Source organism: Zonotrichia leucophrys, chromosome 14 (assembly GCF_028769735.1).
Source record: "Zonotrichia leucophrys gambelii isolate GWCS_2022_RI chromosome 14, RI_Zleu_2.0, whole genome shotgun sequence".
Classification (NCBI taxonomy): domain Eukaryota; kingdom Metazoa; phylum Chordata; class Aves; order Passeriformes; family Passerellidae; genus Zonotrichia; species Zonotrichia leucophrys.
This window is the reverse complement of record NC_088184.1, coordinates 8,105,903-8,121,145: the sequence shown is the minus strand read 5'-3', so window position 1 is coordinate 8,121,145 and position 15,243 is coordinate 8,105,903. Positions and strand designations below refer to the sequence as shown.

The 15,243-nt window shown below is 42.2% G+C and overlaps 1 protein-coding gene across 8 annotated transcripts in view; it reads right to left on the bottom strand.

Annotated features, from left to right (window-relative positions):
- Window positions 1–15,243, bottom strand: part of XYLT1 (xylosyltransferase 1) — a 174,979-nt gene that overhangs the window by 86,836 nt on the left and 72,900 nt on the right. For all 8 annotated transcript variants that reach the window (XM_064725398.1, XM_064725399.1, XM_064725400.1 and 5 more), the window contains one exon: window positions 3,145–3,670. In XM_064725398.1, coding sequence (XP_064581468.1) covers window positions 3,145–3,670 — 526 coding nt within the window. The remainder of the gene's footprint in view (window positions 1–3,144; window positions 3,671–15,243) is intronic.

Below are 15,243 nucleotides of genomic sequence, written 5' to 3'. Positions count from 1 at the left end.
ATGCTGAACACACAGGCTCAGACCCCAGATGTCTGACTGCTGCTGACAAACACCAGATCACTTTTTTAATACATGAAGTGCCTCTACCCACATCTCCCCTATCAGCAATCCCACCAATGGGGTGTCTTATATCCCCGAAAGCTGATGTGCAGTACCTCACAAACTCTCCTGTAATCAAGCTCAACTCCTTTCAAGGACCAACAGAGTGGATGAGGCCACCTTTCATGAGGGATGGAGTCACTCTGGAGGTGAAGAACAGCAGTATTTATGTTCTACAGTGGGAGGAGAGATATGGGACCACAACACACTGAAACTCAGACAATGGATCTTTAACAGGCCTATGAAATTCAAGGGATCGACCAAATTATACACATACAGGGTCTTCCAGTAGGCACTGGGTGCTTTCCTAGGGTTTTGGGGTTCCCCCATGTCAGTCTTGACAGTTCTGTATTCAAATGTTTGGGAAATGACTCCAAGGTCGGGATCTCCGCCATAGGTTTGGTGACCCAACCTTCTTGTGCACTGGTGTTTCCTGCATTAGCAGCTCATGTCCCATTCCATATGCTGCTGCACTTCTCCACAGCAAAGCTCCCAAATCTGCTCTACAGCAACCTTGTATGGAACACAGGATGTCCAGACTTTCTGCCAAGGAAATCTGGCAGCTGAAATGGTTAACTTCAGCTGTCAGCATAGGCAGGAGGAAATAACCTTGAGGCAAAGAAAAATCAACATTTTCCACATGTATCCATCTGGCTAGGCTAACAGGTCTCTGAATTATTCTTTTTAAACAAGTGTCACCACTTGTTAAAATAAAAAACGAGAAACAAAACTCTAGCTCAGCAAACCTAAAAATTTTAGACTCAATCTTTATGCACCTAATATTCTAATGTGGAATATATCCATACCACATAAGTTTTTCCTCAATTAATCACATTTGGACATTTTCCTCATTTTTCTAGACATATTTGTAGCTCCCAGTCTTCCTGAGAATTTTACTCTGACATTACAATGGAAGCATTTATACCAATGTGCTATGTACATATATGAAAGGCTTCAAGTGTAGAATGTGACCCTGTTCTTGGTTCTAAGAGCACACTATTATCCTGACTGCAGGGCACAAGAGATAAATCCTGTATTTAGAAAAGAAGCAGTAAATATTTATTGAGAAACCTGTTTTTAAGGATGGCAGTTGTTTAAAACTTCTGGAAAGTCACCCTGCATCCCCGGGAGATCACCAAGCAGGGCATGGAACCATGCGTGTGTGCAAAGTTGCACAGTTGCAGTGTCTGCCCCCACTAATGACAACACACCTTCAGCTCTGGCCAGGATATCACTTGCATATTTGTATTTGGGATACATTTACCTACACAAGATTTATAGCACTGGTCCCATAACTAAGACATTTTCTAGATCCCAAAAGTGCAGGGCAGAGTCTGTAAGGTGCTGGCCTCCCTCAACTTTCCCACAGAGCACAGAGACTGCCCTGCCCTGAAGGAAGAAAGGGGAGGAAGAGGAAGGAATAGCAAGGACATCACAGTGGGTTCCTCCAGTGGCACCTCAGCAGTGCCCGGGGTACTCACTGATGCTCATCCTGTTACTGATGTCTGCTTTTGCTCCATTTTTAGCTCTCTCCTGTTCTCTTGTCTTCCCTTCATCTTGTGCTGCCTTTACTGCCCCTCTTCCCTTCTCCCTACTGAACACCACGTCTCCTGCCTGCTCCATTAATTGTCCCCAGTGTCTGCCCACCCAGCTTGACAATTTGGACTATTGCCATGATAAGAAAGGGAGAAAAAACACCAAAAGAGACATGGTAAAAAAACCAAAAAACCAAAACTAACAGTCACAGATGCACTGGGGTAGGGAATGAGGGTGCTCAGACCATTCATCCTGGTAAGATGCAACATCTAAATTAAAAGCCTAAGAATCTTGTTACAGGGAGAAGTGCTTTTTTTTATACATTCTCTGGGGCAGCTCCTCTTTTTCACTGTCTGTACAGGGAATTTAACCTCCTAATCCCTGTAATAGCAATGCTATCCTGCTCTCTACCACACTGAAATCACCCTGCAGTAAGCACTGCTTTGTGATGGCGCAGTAAACAAGCCATTAGAGGATGTTCCCAATGAAAGGAACTAAATATCCCCTGCTTCCCATGGATCCCCATGGTTATTCTACAGTCTCAAAGCAAGACTTATTCTCTAGTTTATAAATCCCCTCTGCACTTTCAGCCTGGACAAAGACATAACATATCCTTCTGTGCATGGCCAATTACAAGGTGGGGATCTGGATTGCTGAATAAAGAAATGCTGCTGTGGGTAATGCTGCTCCTTGATCAATACCCACTCTGTTCAACTGATCAATGCTTTTTTTTTTAAGGCATTTTACTCTATGGAGATCTCATAGCTGGATGAACAGTGGCACATGAAGCACTTTTTTTTTTTGAAAAGTAGAAAAAGGTCAGCTCAGACATGCAAAGTGACAGCAAGCTGAGAGGTAACTCGTGATCTGAGGGCATGGAGAAACCAAAGCAACAATCAAAGCCTGGCTTAGGCCAGCAGAGGTAACTGACTTTCCAGCAGTGATTCTGAAAATAACTTTTGCTGATTCAAGAACATTAAAAATAGACATCAGCCACAAAATTGGATTTTTTCCTGTGCTTTTGGAATTTTTTTATATACTTCTAATAATTACCTGGGTTATCAAAATCTTAGGACTCCAGTGTGACATAAAAATGGCCATAACAGCAATGCTACTCATGTATTGGTTAGCAAAAAGCTCCAAAATTCACAATGGCTGTTGTCTGATTACCAAAAACCACACAACTCCTGCACAACATGGCAAGATTCTGACTATTCTTCTCTGCGTCTGTGGATGAAGAACTAAATGAAACAGGAGTAGCAGCTGAATACCTAGATCACATTGTGCAATAAAAATCCGGTGGAAATGAATTCTACAGGAATCCACCAGGGATCTTGTGACATCCACATTATTCCCTTGTTCAAAGGGAATTGAAAGCCTCCCTTGTTTTCGTGGGCCAAGCCATCACACATTCCTGCAATAAAGCCATTTCTGTCAGCAGAAGGCCATTCCAATCCCACAGAATGCCTCCCCCAAGACAGTGTTTGACTTCTCCATCTCCCCACTTACCCTCCAGGGCACAGAAGCGTGTCACCTGCTCTGGCATCAGCTTGCCCAGCTTGTGCTGGCAGTACACGTCCGCGATCTCCTGGCGGCACTGCTGGGACTTGGCGCGGGACATGGCCGAGATCGCCTCCTTGCCCGTCACCTCACACTTGGGGGGCTGGTCGTACTTCAGCTCAGGGGAGCTCATCTCAAGCTTCTGTATAAGCTGCTCTGTGGGAAACCTGTCAACGTCCTTCAGGTTGTTGCTGTTGCTGCTGTTTTTTCCCAGGGGATTGCTGAACTGCACCACCTCGTTGGAGTTCTTCCCCAGCAGCAAGTTCTCCTTCATCTTCTCCTCTTCCAGTTTCTTTCTCAAATGCTCCTTTTGTTTGCTAAGGGGTTTTTTCACCAGCTCAGTCTGGTGTTTTTGTCTCTGAGTCCTGGGAGCAAAGTTACTGTTATCAATAGTTTCAAAGTCCTTGGGGACAGAATTTTCATTATTGCTGTCTGTTCGCATTTTCTCTTTCGGTCGGTGGGAAAAATAGCCATCCTGTAAATGGGGAGAAAAATTACACTCATCTTACTAAACAGTCACATCCCATGCATGGCAAGCATTTCTTACATGAAAACATAGATCAATTACAATCCAACACACTGCAGAAACCCCTGTGTTGGGGTTTGCAGCAGACCGAAGCTGAGAGGCCTCTGGGGTGCCCAAGTCACCTGCACTGGCATCTCTTGCTCACTGGGCCAGAGTCCAAGCCCTATCTCAGATGGAGCAGGGAGGTTTTACACAGGTTTGTGGGCAGTGATTAACCAGACACTTTACCCTGACACCATTAAATATCCATGAGAAAACAGACACAGGTTTCAAAGCAGCAAAAGCAGCTCCTTCAATGCTTTCCTTCGCTCCTTGTGATTAACCATCACTGTTTGGTATCCCAGAACTGCCTCATTTCTCTGCAGAAAGCATCACCTGACTACAGCCTGAGCTTTATTTCAGTGAAGTAACTTTGGCACAAAACAAATCCGTCCCAATTTTGCACTTTTTTTTTTCCCTTGAGTTCCTACACGTTTGAACCCTCCCTGGGAAGGTCAGAGTCAGGCTCAGGCGTCAGCTCTTAACCATCATCCTCCTCCCCTTGATGCTCTTAGATAAATACACAGCTCATAACGTTACAACATTCAAAATCTATCACATAAAGGAAAAGGAATAGACCATGTAAAATATTTGTCTGCATCAGGGATGGGTGAGGCTGAGCTGCCTTTGCTCCAGCTGTGAAAACTTATGGGGGACACAATTTTTAGATCCGTGGACATGGAAATATCTCTGTTTGCAAAAGTGAACAGTAGCAGATAAAATCAATGATGAACGGTTATTACAACACCTGAAGACAGAAGTAAAAATATTGGTAGATTTTTTGATTATGTCCTGTTTCCTTTCCACTTGTAGAAGCACATAACCAAAAATCAGAGACTAGGAAATGACAGCATCACTAATGATGACTGATGGGAGCATCTTTTAGCACCTATCAACCACATTTTGTATTCAAAACATTTTATCAGCATGAGCTAATTGTTTCTCCCACCTCTTCTGGGAGGAACTATTTAACAGTCAGGGTTTGCAGAGAAAGGAGAGAGAGATAATGACTTATCCCAGGCCATGCAGGGAGTCAGTATCAGTTTGACCTCTGAAGCTTGGCAATGGGAAATGTTTGAATAGCTTATTCATTAGAAGAAGTTGTTTAGTGAGTGAATAAAGTGATTCTCTCTCCATGAAAATGTCTAGTTTGCAACGAGTTTGAGCTGTCAGACACAGATGAATGCAAAAGAGTTCAAAAACACGCCAACACTAGACAACAACTCACAAACCAAAATCCAAACATTTTTCAAACAAACAAAATACTTATAGTTTGGGAAGAAATATTTTTTTAAAAAATAAAATTCTAACATTTTGGTGAAAACATGAAAACCAAAGAGAAACAAAATAAACAAAACATAGTTTCAATGCAACCTTCATTCTCAAAAATGATTGAACTAAAATAAAAAAAAAAAATTACTTTCAGAGCCTGGCTCCTATCCCTTGTCCTGTATCTTCAATGAATCTTCAAAGAAAAAAAGCCAACTCTGTTTTCTTCAAAAAACCTTTTGTAATATCTCTAAGGCAATGCCATGACAGGATATTTCCATGTATCTTGGCAACATTCTCTCTCACAGGCTGACTCTCACTAAATGATTTTTATCTTCAAATTTTAAAAAAATCCTAATCTGTAAAGCAAATGCATGTTATTTAAAAGGGACATCTCTTTGGGAGCAGCAGGGACTAAAAATAAAGCAGGGTCTGTACAACAAGTGTAAAATCAAGAGCTACAGATACACATTGAAACATAAGCACACCTAACAAACACCCCAGCTGGAAAGTCAAATCCAGCCTCACGCAATCTCACACCTGTTGGTGCAAGTGTTAAATGCCACAAAACCTGAAATCTCCACCCACCTTTGATCTGCATTTCCCTCGCAATTGCTTTCACCAAAGCCAAGTGTGAGTTTTACAGTACAATGATTTCAAGACAGGCTCCACACGTTTGCAGTGCAGAGGAAATGAAACTCAGCACTCCCAGCTCAGAACAGCAGCAGCTGCTGACAGTAAGTTGTGCTCATTTGTGAAGTTCAGGGCTACAAGCAAAAAGCAGCACATCAGGTGCTCACCTGGCAACACAAAATGGGTTTTACTTGCTCTGCAATACTTTATTTTTACAGAGCTGGATTAATTGCAGATTTTATTTGTCACAGATGTGTAAGACATTCAAGACAGGGCAGAGTCATCTCACAGAGAGATGATCTTGAAACCAGGCAATCCTAGTTCTGACAGCACCATGGGACATACATCAGCAGGTTCACTGTCTGAATCATCATTTATTTCAACTTTTATCAAACTATTTGTTAGCAGCACCTCCTTATCTCTGTGCTTGCAAATCACTGAAGGCCATACCAGGACCAAATGAGAAGTGTAAGCCCATTAATACAGCCTTTATGTGTCCACAGCCAAAATGAAAGCAGTGTTTTCAAACCAACACCTAACACTGCAATTGAAAGCACCATTTTGGTCTTTGCAATAGGCAACTCCCTCTAGGCATAGACCAGAAGAGGCTATGTCCAAAATCAACTCATTTGAGAGGCTACCTTATTACATTTATTACAGGTGTCACACACAACATGTGCACCCCAAGAGCACATATTTCACCTGTGCCTTTCCTGCAGTCCTAACCTCTGTACAGCCATCCCCTCTCATCCAATCACTCCATGCCTTGCACAAAGTCCCTCTCCAGCTCTCCTGCAGCTGTTTCAGGTACTGAAGATGCTATAAAGAAACCTCTGGAGACTTTGCAGCACCATATTTCCAAGTGTGACACTGTGGATGTCTATCACAGGCCTAAGAGAAGGATTGCCACAAGCAGAAATGCTCTGTCCTGACTTCATCTGGTTCTCAGAAGACACAAGGAGAGGTTAACTGCTGAGTGCTCAATGGCAAGAGCCCTGGCAGGGAGAGTTTTAATGACTTCTGAGCATGCAGTTCAGGAATAACAAGAAAATACTCCAAAACTGGGAAAGAACAGTCTGTACCCAGGAGCATGCATGAGATCACTGCCAATTACATACTGATTGCCATTGATGTTAAAAATAGTATTATAATATTAATGCAAAAATAACATTTTAAGCTCAGAGCCATTTTATGTAATGTGAGAATTTGAATTCTGCTCCAAATCCCGCTCCCTGTTGAACACACAGATTTTAATTCTCCAAACTCCACTTCTGGTGTGTTTTTCAGACAAGATGTATGCTCTTTGGTGTATTAGCCACTTCATCTGCAGTGATTGAGGGTCTGGGGCTTAGGTACCCTGAGCTTGATTGAATTCAATGTCCCATCTATCTCAGGAGGGGAAGCCTGGGTTTCTGCAGAGGCTTTGCAATCTACTGAGGGAACCATGGAATAAATTGCTGCTGTCACCTACTATACACCCAGCAACAGCTGCTGCACCTAGCACAAACACAGAGAATCTGGAAGAACTTCCCAGCTGTCTGTAATGACAAATGGATTTTAATGACAGCCTGTTAACACTCTCAGAGGCTTTTGCAAGTACAACCCACACCAGTTCAGCCAGACCCCAGGTAAGTTTGCACACCTGCAGAATGCCTCTCTTCACATTCTGCTTGCCTATATTTGGAAGACACATCTGTCAGCTATATTTGCATCCAAGCTAAGCATGTTCAAGCATAAACATGCATTTGGGGCTACCCAGGTCACAAGTTCTCCTGTACTTTTACAGGTACATTGCTGTATTCTGCATGCTAAAGGCAGGAGGTTAAAGATAAAGACTATGGCTCCAATAGTGGGAACAGGAAACCTCTAACAAGTCAGTGGGGCATCCCACTGCAGGATCAGAACTCTGCAAAGCCATTAGGTACAGCTCACAGAGTGCCCCACTGCCCCTGGAAGGAGTTCCTCTGCCAACAGCCCGGATTAGGCAATAGAACTGGTAATTTTTGCAATGCACAAAAAAACAGCATTAGACCAATTTCAAATCTGCTTTCAGAGAGAGAACCTAACGTGCATTTAAATCAGTAGAGACCCAAACATGGCAGACAGGGGTGTACCAGCTCTGCAGGCAGCACAGGCACACAGACTGTGGCTGAGGGATCCAACTCAAGGCACCAAAGCCAAGGGAAGAGCCCACACTGTGCAGGCAGGCACAGCTCCAGCATCCCCTGGCACACACCTGCACAGTGCTGCTGCAAGGCTCCTTCTGCACAGGCTTTGTGGGGAACCTAAAGGAAAACCCTACTGAGCTCACAAAGGCACACAATAGGAGCTTGCATTTATCTGCCAGAGGTGTTCATTGCATTGTGCAGAGCACTTCCTCCTGACACTAAGAAAATGCTCCCTTCTTAGGAAAAGTTATTCACTGTACGATTTCTTTATCAACAAACTCCTATAAATACTGTACAGAAGGATGGACCATGTTCAACCCAGCCCTGAATGGGAAATGTTCACAGTTACAGTTTATCTGACAACTCATTTTCTCCCCAGCACGGAAGGATTTGCTGTCTTTTTGAACTGAGAACACATTCTCACATTTTTCCTCTGGCATCTCAAAGACACAGCAAAACATACCAGAAATGTGCACATGCACACACAGAGCAACAACAAAACACAAAGATCTTCCTCTAAATACAAAGCACTGGACATGCTGGCCTTGAGGACCAGCTATAAATCTAACACCTGTACTATACAAAAGTACCTATTTTTCCTCCTTTCACATAGTAAAGCACCCAATTATTGACCTCCTGTGAAAATATGCAATGCCTGGGCAGTCCTGCAGGATCACACACAGCTGAGGCCCCAAAGCTGGGGCAGGCTCGTGCTGCTTTGCTGGGGTGAGCTGTTCAGGATCCAACCAGCTCACAGCTCCCAGAGGTGGGGATAGCTCCAAAATCTGCATCGCATGTCAAAGCCTCAGAGACCTGGTCAGCTTTCACAGGACCATCTATTTTATCTGTCTTGTGACTGAGAAGAATTTAAACAGAACTATGAAAAGATAATTAAACCAAGTTTCTGTTCAATATTAATCACAGCTGTGACATATTAGTTGGTAGTGCTTGTTAATTATTTCAGTAAAGAGACCTTCCAATTGTCAGAGGATAGCATCTCTACAATTAAATCTTCTTTTCCTGCTCTTTGTGCATTTGTGGGCAGTTTTTTAGTTGAAATCAAAACCTTTTGCATCCAGAAGCATAAACTTTACACTGTGGTCACCCCATTGTCTCCTGTCCTACCACACTCACATCTTTCAAACTGTGAAACCACCACTGCTCTGCCTGAAGTCCTCATGCAGCCACATGGATGCAGAGCAGATATCCCATTGTGCCATCAAAACAAACAAGATATTGGGAACTTTAATTGAAGATGTGGTTGATGTGCCATGAGACCCTTGGAAAATGAGTACTTTTGGCAGGTTCGAGCAAAAGCAAGGCCAAAGACAGCAGATGGAGGAGAGGCAGCAGATGTTAATGCAGTTATATTTTTCCATATGTTTTTCTGTTTTGTTGTAATAAGTACATTGTACTTTAATTGTCAGTGGCTGAAGACTTAGGAGAAACATTTTGTGAGAAATATATTACGTTACTTTATGCCTTTCATTCAAGAGGGAGGTGCAAAAGGTGAAAATAGATTTATTGACTTGCAAGCTGGCAACAATGAAAGATGCAACTGCCTCAAACACAGTGCTTTCTGCTATGTAAAAGGAAAATGAGATAAAGCAATAATTTGGGTTAAAAGGGGGATTCTGATACTTGAAAAAGCATGAGTCCTTCAGGTTCAGTACTAACAGATACAGGCACAACCAGCCCAAAACTATTGCAACACTTGGCATTTCAAAATGCAGAGAAACAGATGGACCACCAGAAAGTGCACAGGGGACCCCTCACTGGAACATCTGCACTGGTGATTGTTTGGAGGACTGTTTTTCCCTTCCTTTCCAAAACTGTTGCCATCCATTTTTATTTTTCCTTAACATCAATTTCAGCAGTGTGACCCAAAACTCTAGAAACAACATTGTAAAAACATCATTAATGGAAGTTGCTTTTATCCCTTTTTACAAACATACATTAAGGGAAGATGCTCTGGTTTGAAATCGAAGGAAAACAGCTTCAAAACTTTGGCTGCTTTCCTCAGAATAGTTTTTCTGGTTTTTGCTCTTTTTTTCTGTTTGTTTTTTTTTTTTTAACATGTGACTTACTTTCAGAGTGATTTAGATTAGGGAGTAAAATAGTATTGCATCCCTCAAGAGACCAAACAGATTTTCACATTCGTTCCAGCTTAGTACAGTAACTGTTCAAAAAACCATAATTATATCAACAGTAATTTCAGATGTTCTGGTTATTAAAAAGTTTGGAATACTGCTAGAGGGAGCTGTGAAAGCACACATCCACAGTCCTTCCAAAACTGACCACTTTATTTTCTGCTAATTTAAACTTCTCAGGAAAGTTTGCACTTGGACATCACAGACTAGTCAAATGTATTCAATCAGTAACAGAATTTGATTTATAAGCAGTAACTGCCCCCACTTTACATATTTTGCTCACTTGCAAATGACACTGAATCTCATTAGGACTCCAGACTGAGGCACAAGCCTTTGGCAAAGTCCCTCCCAGGGATTCACCAGCAGGAGCAGCAACACTCCCTGAGCTGGGGCAGGTTTTTTGTCTGTATATACACACACATTTTAATAGCTCCCATCTCTGCCTTGTAGCAGCTTTAGCTCTGCCTGGGTTGGGCAGTGGAACCCATCCCTGCATGACACAAGACATTGCTCAGTTCCCAGCAAACAAGCCCTCAAAAGACTGTTCATTCAAGCATCTGTCCTGCAACATTAACCAGGGGCACTGAGCCTCCTGGACCCACTTCAGCACAGCCACATCTTTAAACAGAATTCACCACAAAACCAGGAAAAACATGAAGGACTGGCCTGACAGTGCAAAATGCAGCTCCTGAGAAAGCTCAGGAAAACCCTGGAGGTTTATTTTCCTACAGTTTCTCCCCTAGGGAAGGTGGATCTTGCAACAAAGAGTTCAGACATGAAGGAGCTTACAAAGAAGTCAGTCTTCTGAAATACTTCTTAAATACTTTCAAGGGAAAATATTTAAGTGACTTTTTATAAGAATGTCTATACTTCGTGATCCTTGAACAGAACCTCAGTTGAAAAGACAAGGCAGAGCATCAGCAGACATTAATTAATGCCACACAACTTCTTAACAGGAGCTCAGCAGGTGAGGTCAAGAACTGATAAATCTACATGATTGTTTTTCCTGATGGCTATTCTGATACTGGATGGAAAATGTGAGATGTTCTGTGTTTTTATTTCTCACCAAATTGTACTGCTTTGTTATTTGACAAAGGTACCCCAAAGAAATAGTATGTAAATAAATAACAAAGTAAAAACAGGGTAAAGCTCAATCATTCCCATATTTAAACTATGGACATAATAACCACACTGAATACCCATTACCAGCCAAACTTTCATTTCTATTTTTTTGCCTTCTCCTCTCAATGACCTAACCCATAAAAAAAATAACATGGTTAATCTGAATTCCTCAGCTTTCATCTCTATTTCTTTCATCCAATATAGATTTTATATCTTTCAGAGCAGTAGTAAACACATGAAATTGCTTCCTGGTGACTTGTTATTAACTAGATTCCAACTAAATTCATGAGGATGCCTATTCCAACTCCAATCTAAACAATCTTGAGCAGCCCAGGGTGAATTGCTGAGACACACAATAGATCTCTGGCAGCTATAGAAATTAAATATAATCAGAATATGGATGGTAGAAAGCAAAGACGCCCTCTCACACAAATGAAAACATCCTTGTAAAATACAGTCAGTTTAACACAAATGTATTCAGCCTTAATTAGGTAGAAAATCTATTTAGATGAATACAATACAAAGAATAATAATGAACTTCAGGATTACATTTTGTTACTTGGAGGGAAAAAAACAATACAAATAAATGGGAAGTAATTGGACCTTATTTAATAGTCTCAGACTATCAGCTCAAACAACTATAATCATTAAAGGCCCTGCAGTGATCTTCTACTGATAAATGCTGTTAAATCAGAATTACAATACAACAAGCATGAAGAGCAAAGCCTATTAAAATGAGCAACACTAAAAGAAATAGATTAATTCAAATCTTTTTTCACCAGCACCACAAGGAGTCTTTGAGCCAAGCACATAGAAATGAAAGGCTTCCACATTTCCTCTTGTTTTGGGTGAGATTGAAATATTAACACTTCCACACAGGTGATCACTGCAGGGGGACTGCAGAGTGGATGTGCCAGATACTGTACCTTTACAGAAAGTTCTTCTGCAAGACCAGTAGTTACATTCATGAAATAAAACTGCAAAAGCCAGAGGATTATTATGGGCTGTGCCACCCACCTCCTTAGCCACCCTGTCAGCAGCTCAGCCTGGCACTGGCCTCAGCAGGGGTGGTCTGTGTGGAACTGCATTCTCAGTTTTGGCAAATTCATTCAGAGCTATACAAATGAGCAGTTTTACCAACATGATGAAAGATGACAGAGTTCTGGGGTCAAAAGACAGAGCAAAATAAAAATTTCTGACACCAAAAATGATGCATCTTAGGTTCAAAAACGTGTCATTTTATTGGCTCCAGCAAGGATCATGAAAAATTTAAGCATCAGGAAAAGACATGAGAAAGTTTTCTAGGAAACTGCCCTCTTCCCTTTCTTGAATGGACACCCACTTTGGAGACCAAACCCTTTTTCTGTACTGTACTAAACACACTGAGTACACTTGAGCCAAACACCAGATTCTATAGTATATAAGATTATATATCTTTGGCCACAGAGCAGCTTCCCTCTCATGCTGTGAGCACAGTGCTGTCAAAACAGTTATTTGTAATTACATTGCATTTAACAATGGTCATATTTCCATAACTCCACACTTACAATTTTGTCAGAAACAGGGACTCCCTCCACACACAGTCAGTGATCATATCTCAGCACATCCACATCCTCAGCTGACAGAACCAGATGGGCAGCACAGCATAATGTTAACTTAGCTCATAGACTATGCCACACTGAAAAATCAAATCACAATATACTCCATTGTTTTAATGAACATCATTATGCTAGAGCATTAAAAAAATGGAAGGCAGAGAAACAGTGATGAAAAATGACTCCTGTCTATCTAGAAATTCTTGCTTGTGTCTTCCTCATACTTTACTGTTCTAAACAAAAAAATAATGTAAAGTGAGCAGGGAAACTTTAAATTTGCATCTACAAATAGATATTATGTGGATTTTATAGGATTTATTTACAGATTTTGGAAAGTTGTCTTCTATAACATCAGCACTAGTCCAAAACATGCTGTGAGGGAATAGAACAGTGGTGATACTCAACAGTGGCATTATTTCCACTTAATTGGAATTAAATGGGCAGTGGAAGGATGATTGCAGGATGAGATTACTACTTTTGGCTTTCTCTACAGCTGCTCTTTGGATTTTTTCTTGATTTTGCAGCACTCCTGAATTCCCACCAAGCACTGTGATAGGCTGAAAGGCAAAGACACATTTCAGTTGCAGGGACAAAAGTGTCAGTGATGTCACAAATCCAGTGGTGCTTTCTCTCATGGAACAAATGAGAAATTTCAATCTCTGTTTTTATATCTCAAACCTGGTGTGTAGGACAGGATTTAGTCTTTTATACACTAGAGAGTTCTCTTTTACAAGCATATTTAATAATCTACAGCAACCTTGGTGCACATACTACTACTGTAGTGCACTGTAATTCTTTAGAAAGAAACTGTTTTGAGAATTTTCTGATTGCTGGAACACAGTTTCATTTGCAGAGACAGCAGAATGATAGCTCACACATCATCCTATGTATATCTTTCAAAACATGTATTTCTCATTAGTAATTTTACTATGCCAACCATTCCAAATATCAAAGTGACACCTGACAATTATAATGCTACATGTTCACCAACATAATAATAACGCTTCAGCAGAGTGATATTTGCAAGGGTTGAAAAGGAAGAAAATCTCTACCTAAAATCTCACGTAGGATGCATCAGCTGCAGAGATGAGGGCACTGCCAGAAATCAGCCTAAGGGAGCTGTTGGTATTACAGATTTGAAGCTAACAGCTTCTAATGCATGGTTTGTAAGGAGGGATCTGTCCACATGAGGCAACGCCAAGGAGGGACAGACACACACAGTGTCTCTTAAGTGATGGGGGCAGATCAAATGCAGCCATTCCGCAAGCTTTGGCCCTTTGGGCCATATATATATATCCAAGAATATATGACCATATATCCAAGACTTTCAGTGTCCTGTTTTGTCTGATGAGCTGCTGTCTCTCAGCGATGCTGCTGTGAAAGGTGCAAATTCAGCAAATGTCCACACTCCTGGTCCTTGTGCACATCTGCCGGCAGCAGATCGCCTGCCCTGGAAGCAGCCTGGAAAACTCAGGGACACCTCAAGGCTTTCCCGGAGAAGCCCCTCGTGGTAACAGGTTGCACACAATCCCTTTGTGAAGGCTGGGCTGTTTGGGGAGAAGCAGCACGGGAAAGATGCCGAAGCTCGCTCGGCCTTTTGCCGCTCCCGGGCCGCGCTGGCACGGAAATGTTTGCTGAAGGCCGAGCCGGCCGGAATACCAATGCAGGCCAGCAAAGAGCTGAAGGGCAAACAGGAAGGAGGGAAAAGCCCCTGCGACACAAAGGACACAAAGGGCCGGAGCTGAGCTTTCCCAGCAGGGCGATGCCCAGCGCTCCGCACACGCTCCGGGCTCCGAGCAGCGCTCACTGCCAGCCCAGCTCAGCGCTGCCCTTTCTGACTCTCCGTTAGCATGAAATGATGCTAGCCCGGCCGATCTGCAGAAAGCTGATGCGAGCCGAAGCCTGCTGCAAATCCGCATGTGAAAGGATGCGTTTCGCAGGCGGTGAAAGCCGAGAAGGAGCTGTCGTCTTCACTTAGTTTAATTCCTGCGTGTCCTTTAAAGCAGCAAAAGCCGGCATCGAGAAGAAACAACGAGCGACTCTATGGCTCAGATTCTCAGTTTATGCCCAAATAAATTCTATATTCTTCTCAAAGTAGCCCCTTTGAATGACTGTTGAAATGGCCTATTTTTGGCTTCTCGAATTGCTCAAGGAACTTAAAAAAGAGCAGACTTAGGAATGTATTAGGCAACATTTTCTCATTGTGTTGAAATCTCCACGATAATGAATGTCTTGGAAAGAGCAACAAGATTGTTATCATCCTTAACTCCTCGACTGAAGGTATGAGCTGGACTGCTTCCAGTAAACAAGTGGTTCGTGTTAATTTTATAGACAGGATTGAAATAAGTTAAGAGTCACTTGAGTTATCTGTTTCCTTTGCAGCTAATGAATAAATGTGGGCTAGTTGGCCAAAAGTCCCCTCTGACACAGAATATTGCAGCAAGACAGTGGTGGTTGAAAATCCCCCATTCATCTTATCTGCTATCAGTCATCCACAGAGAGAGGGAATGCCAATTGCAATGTTACACATCTATAAATACAAATTC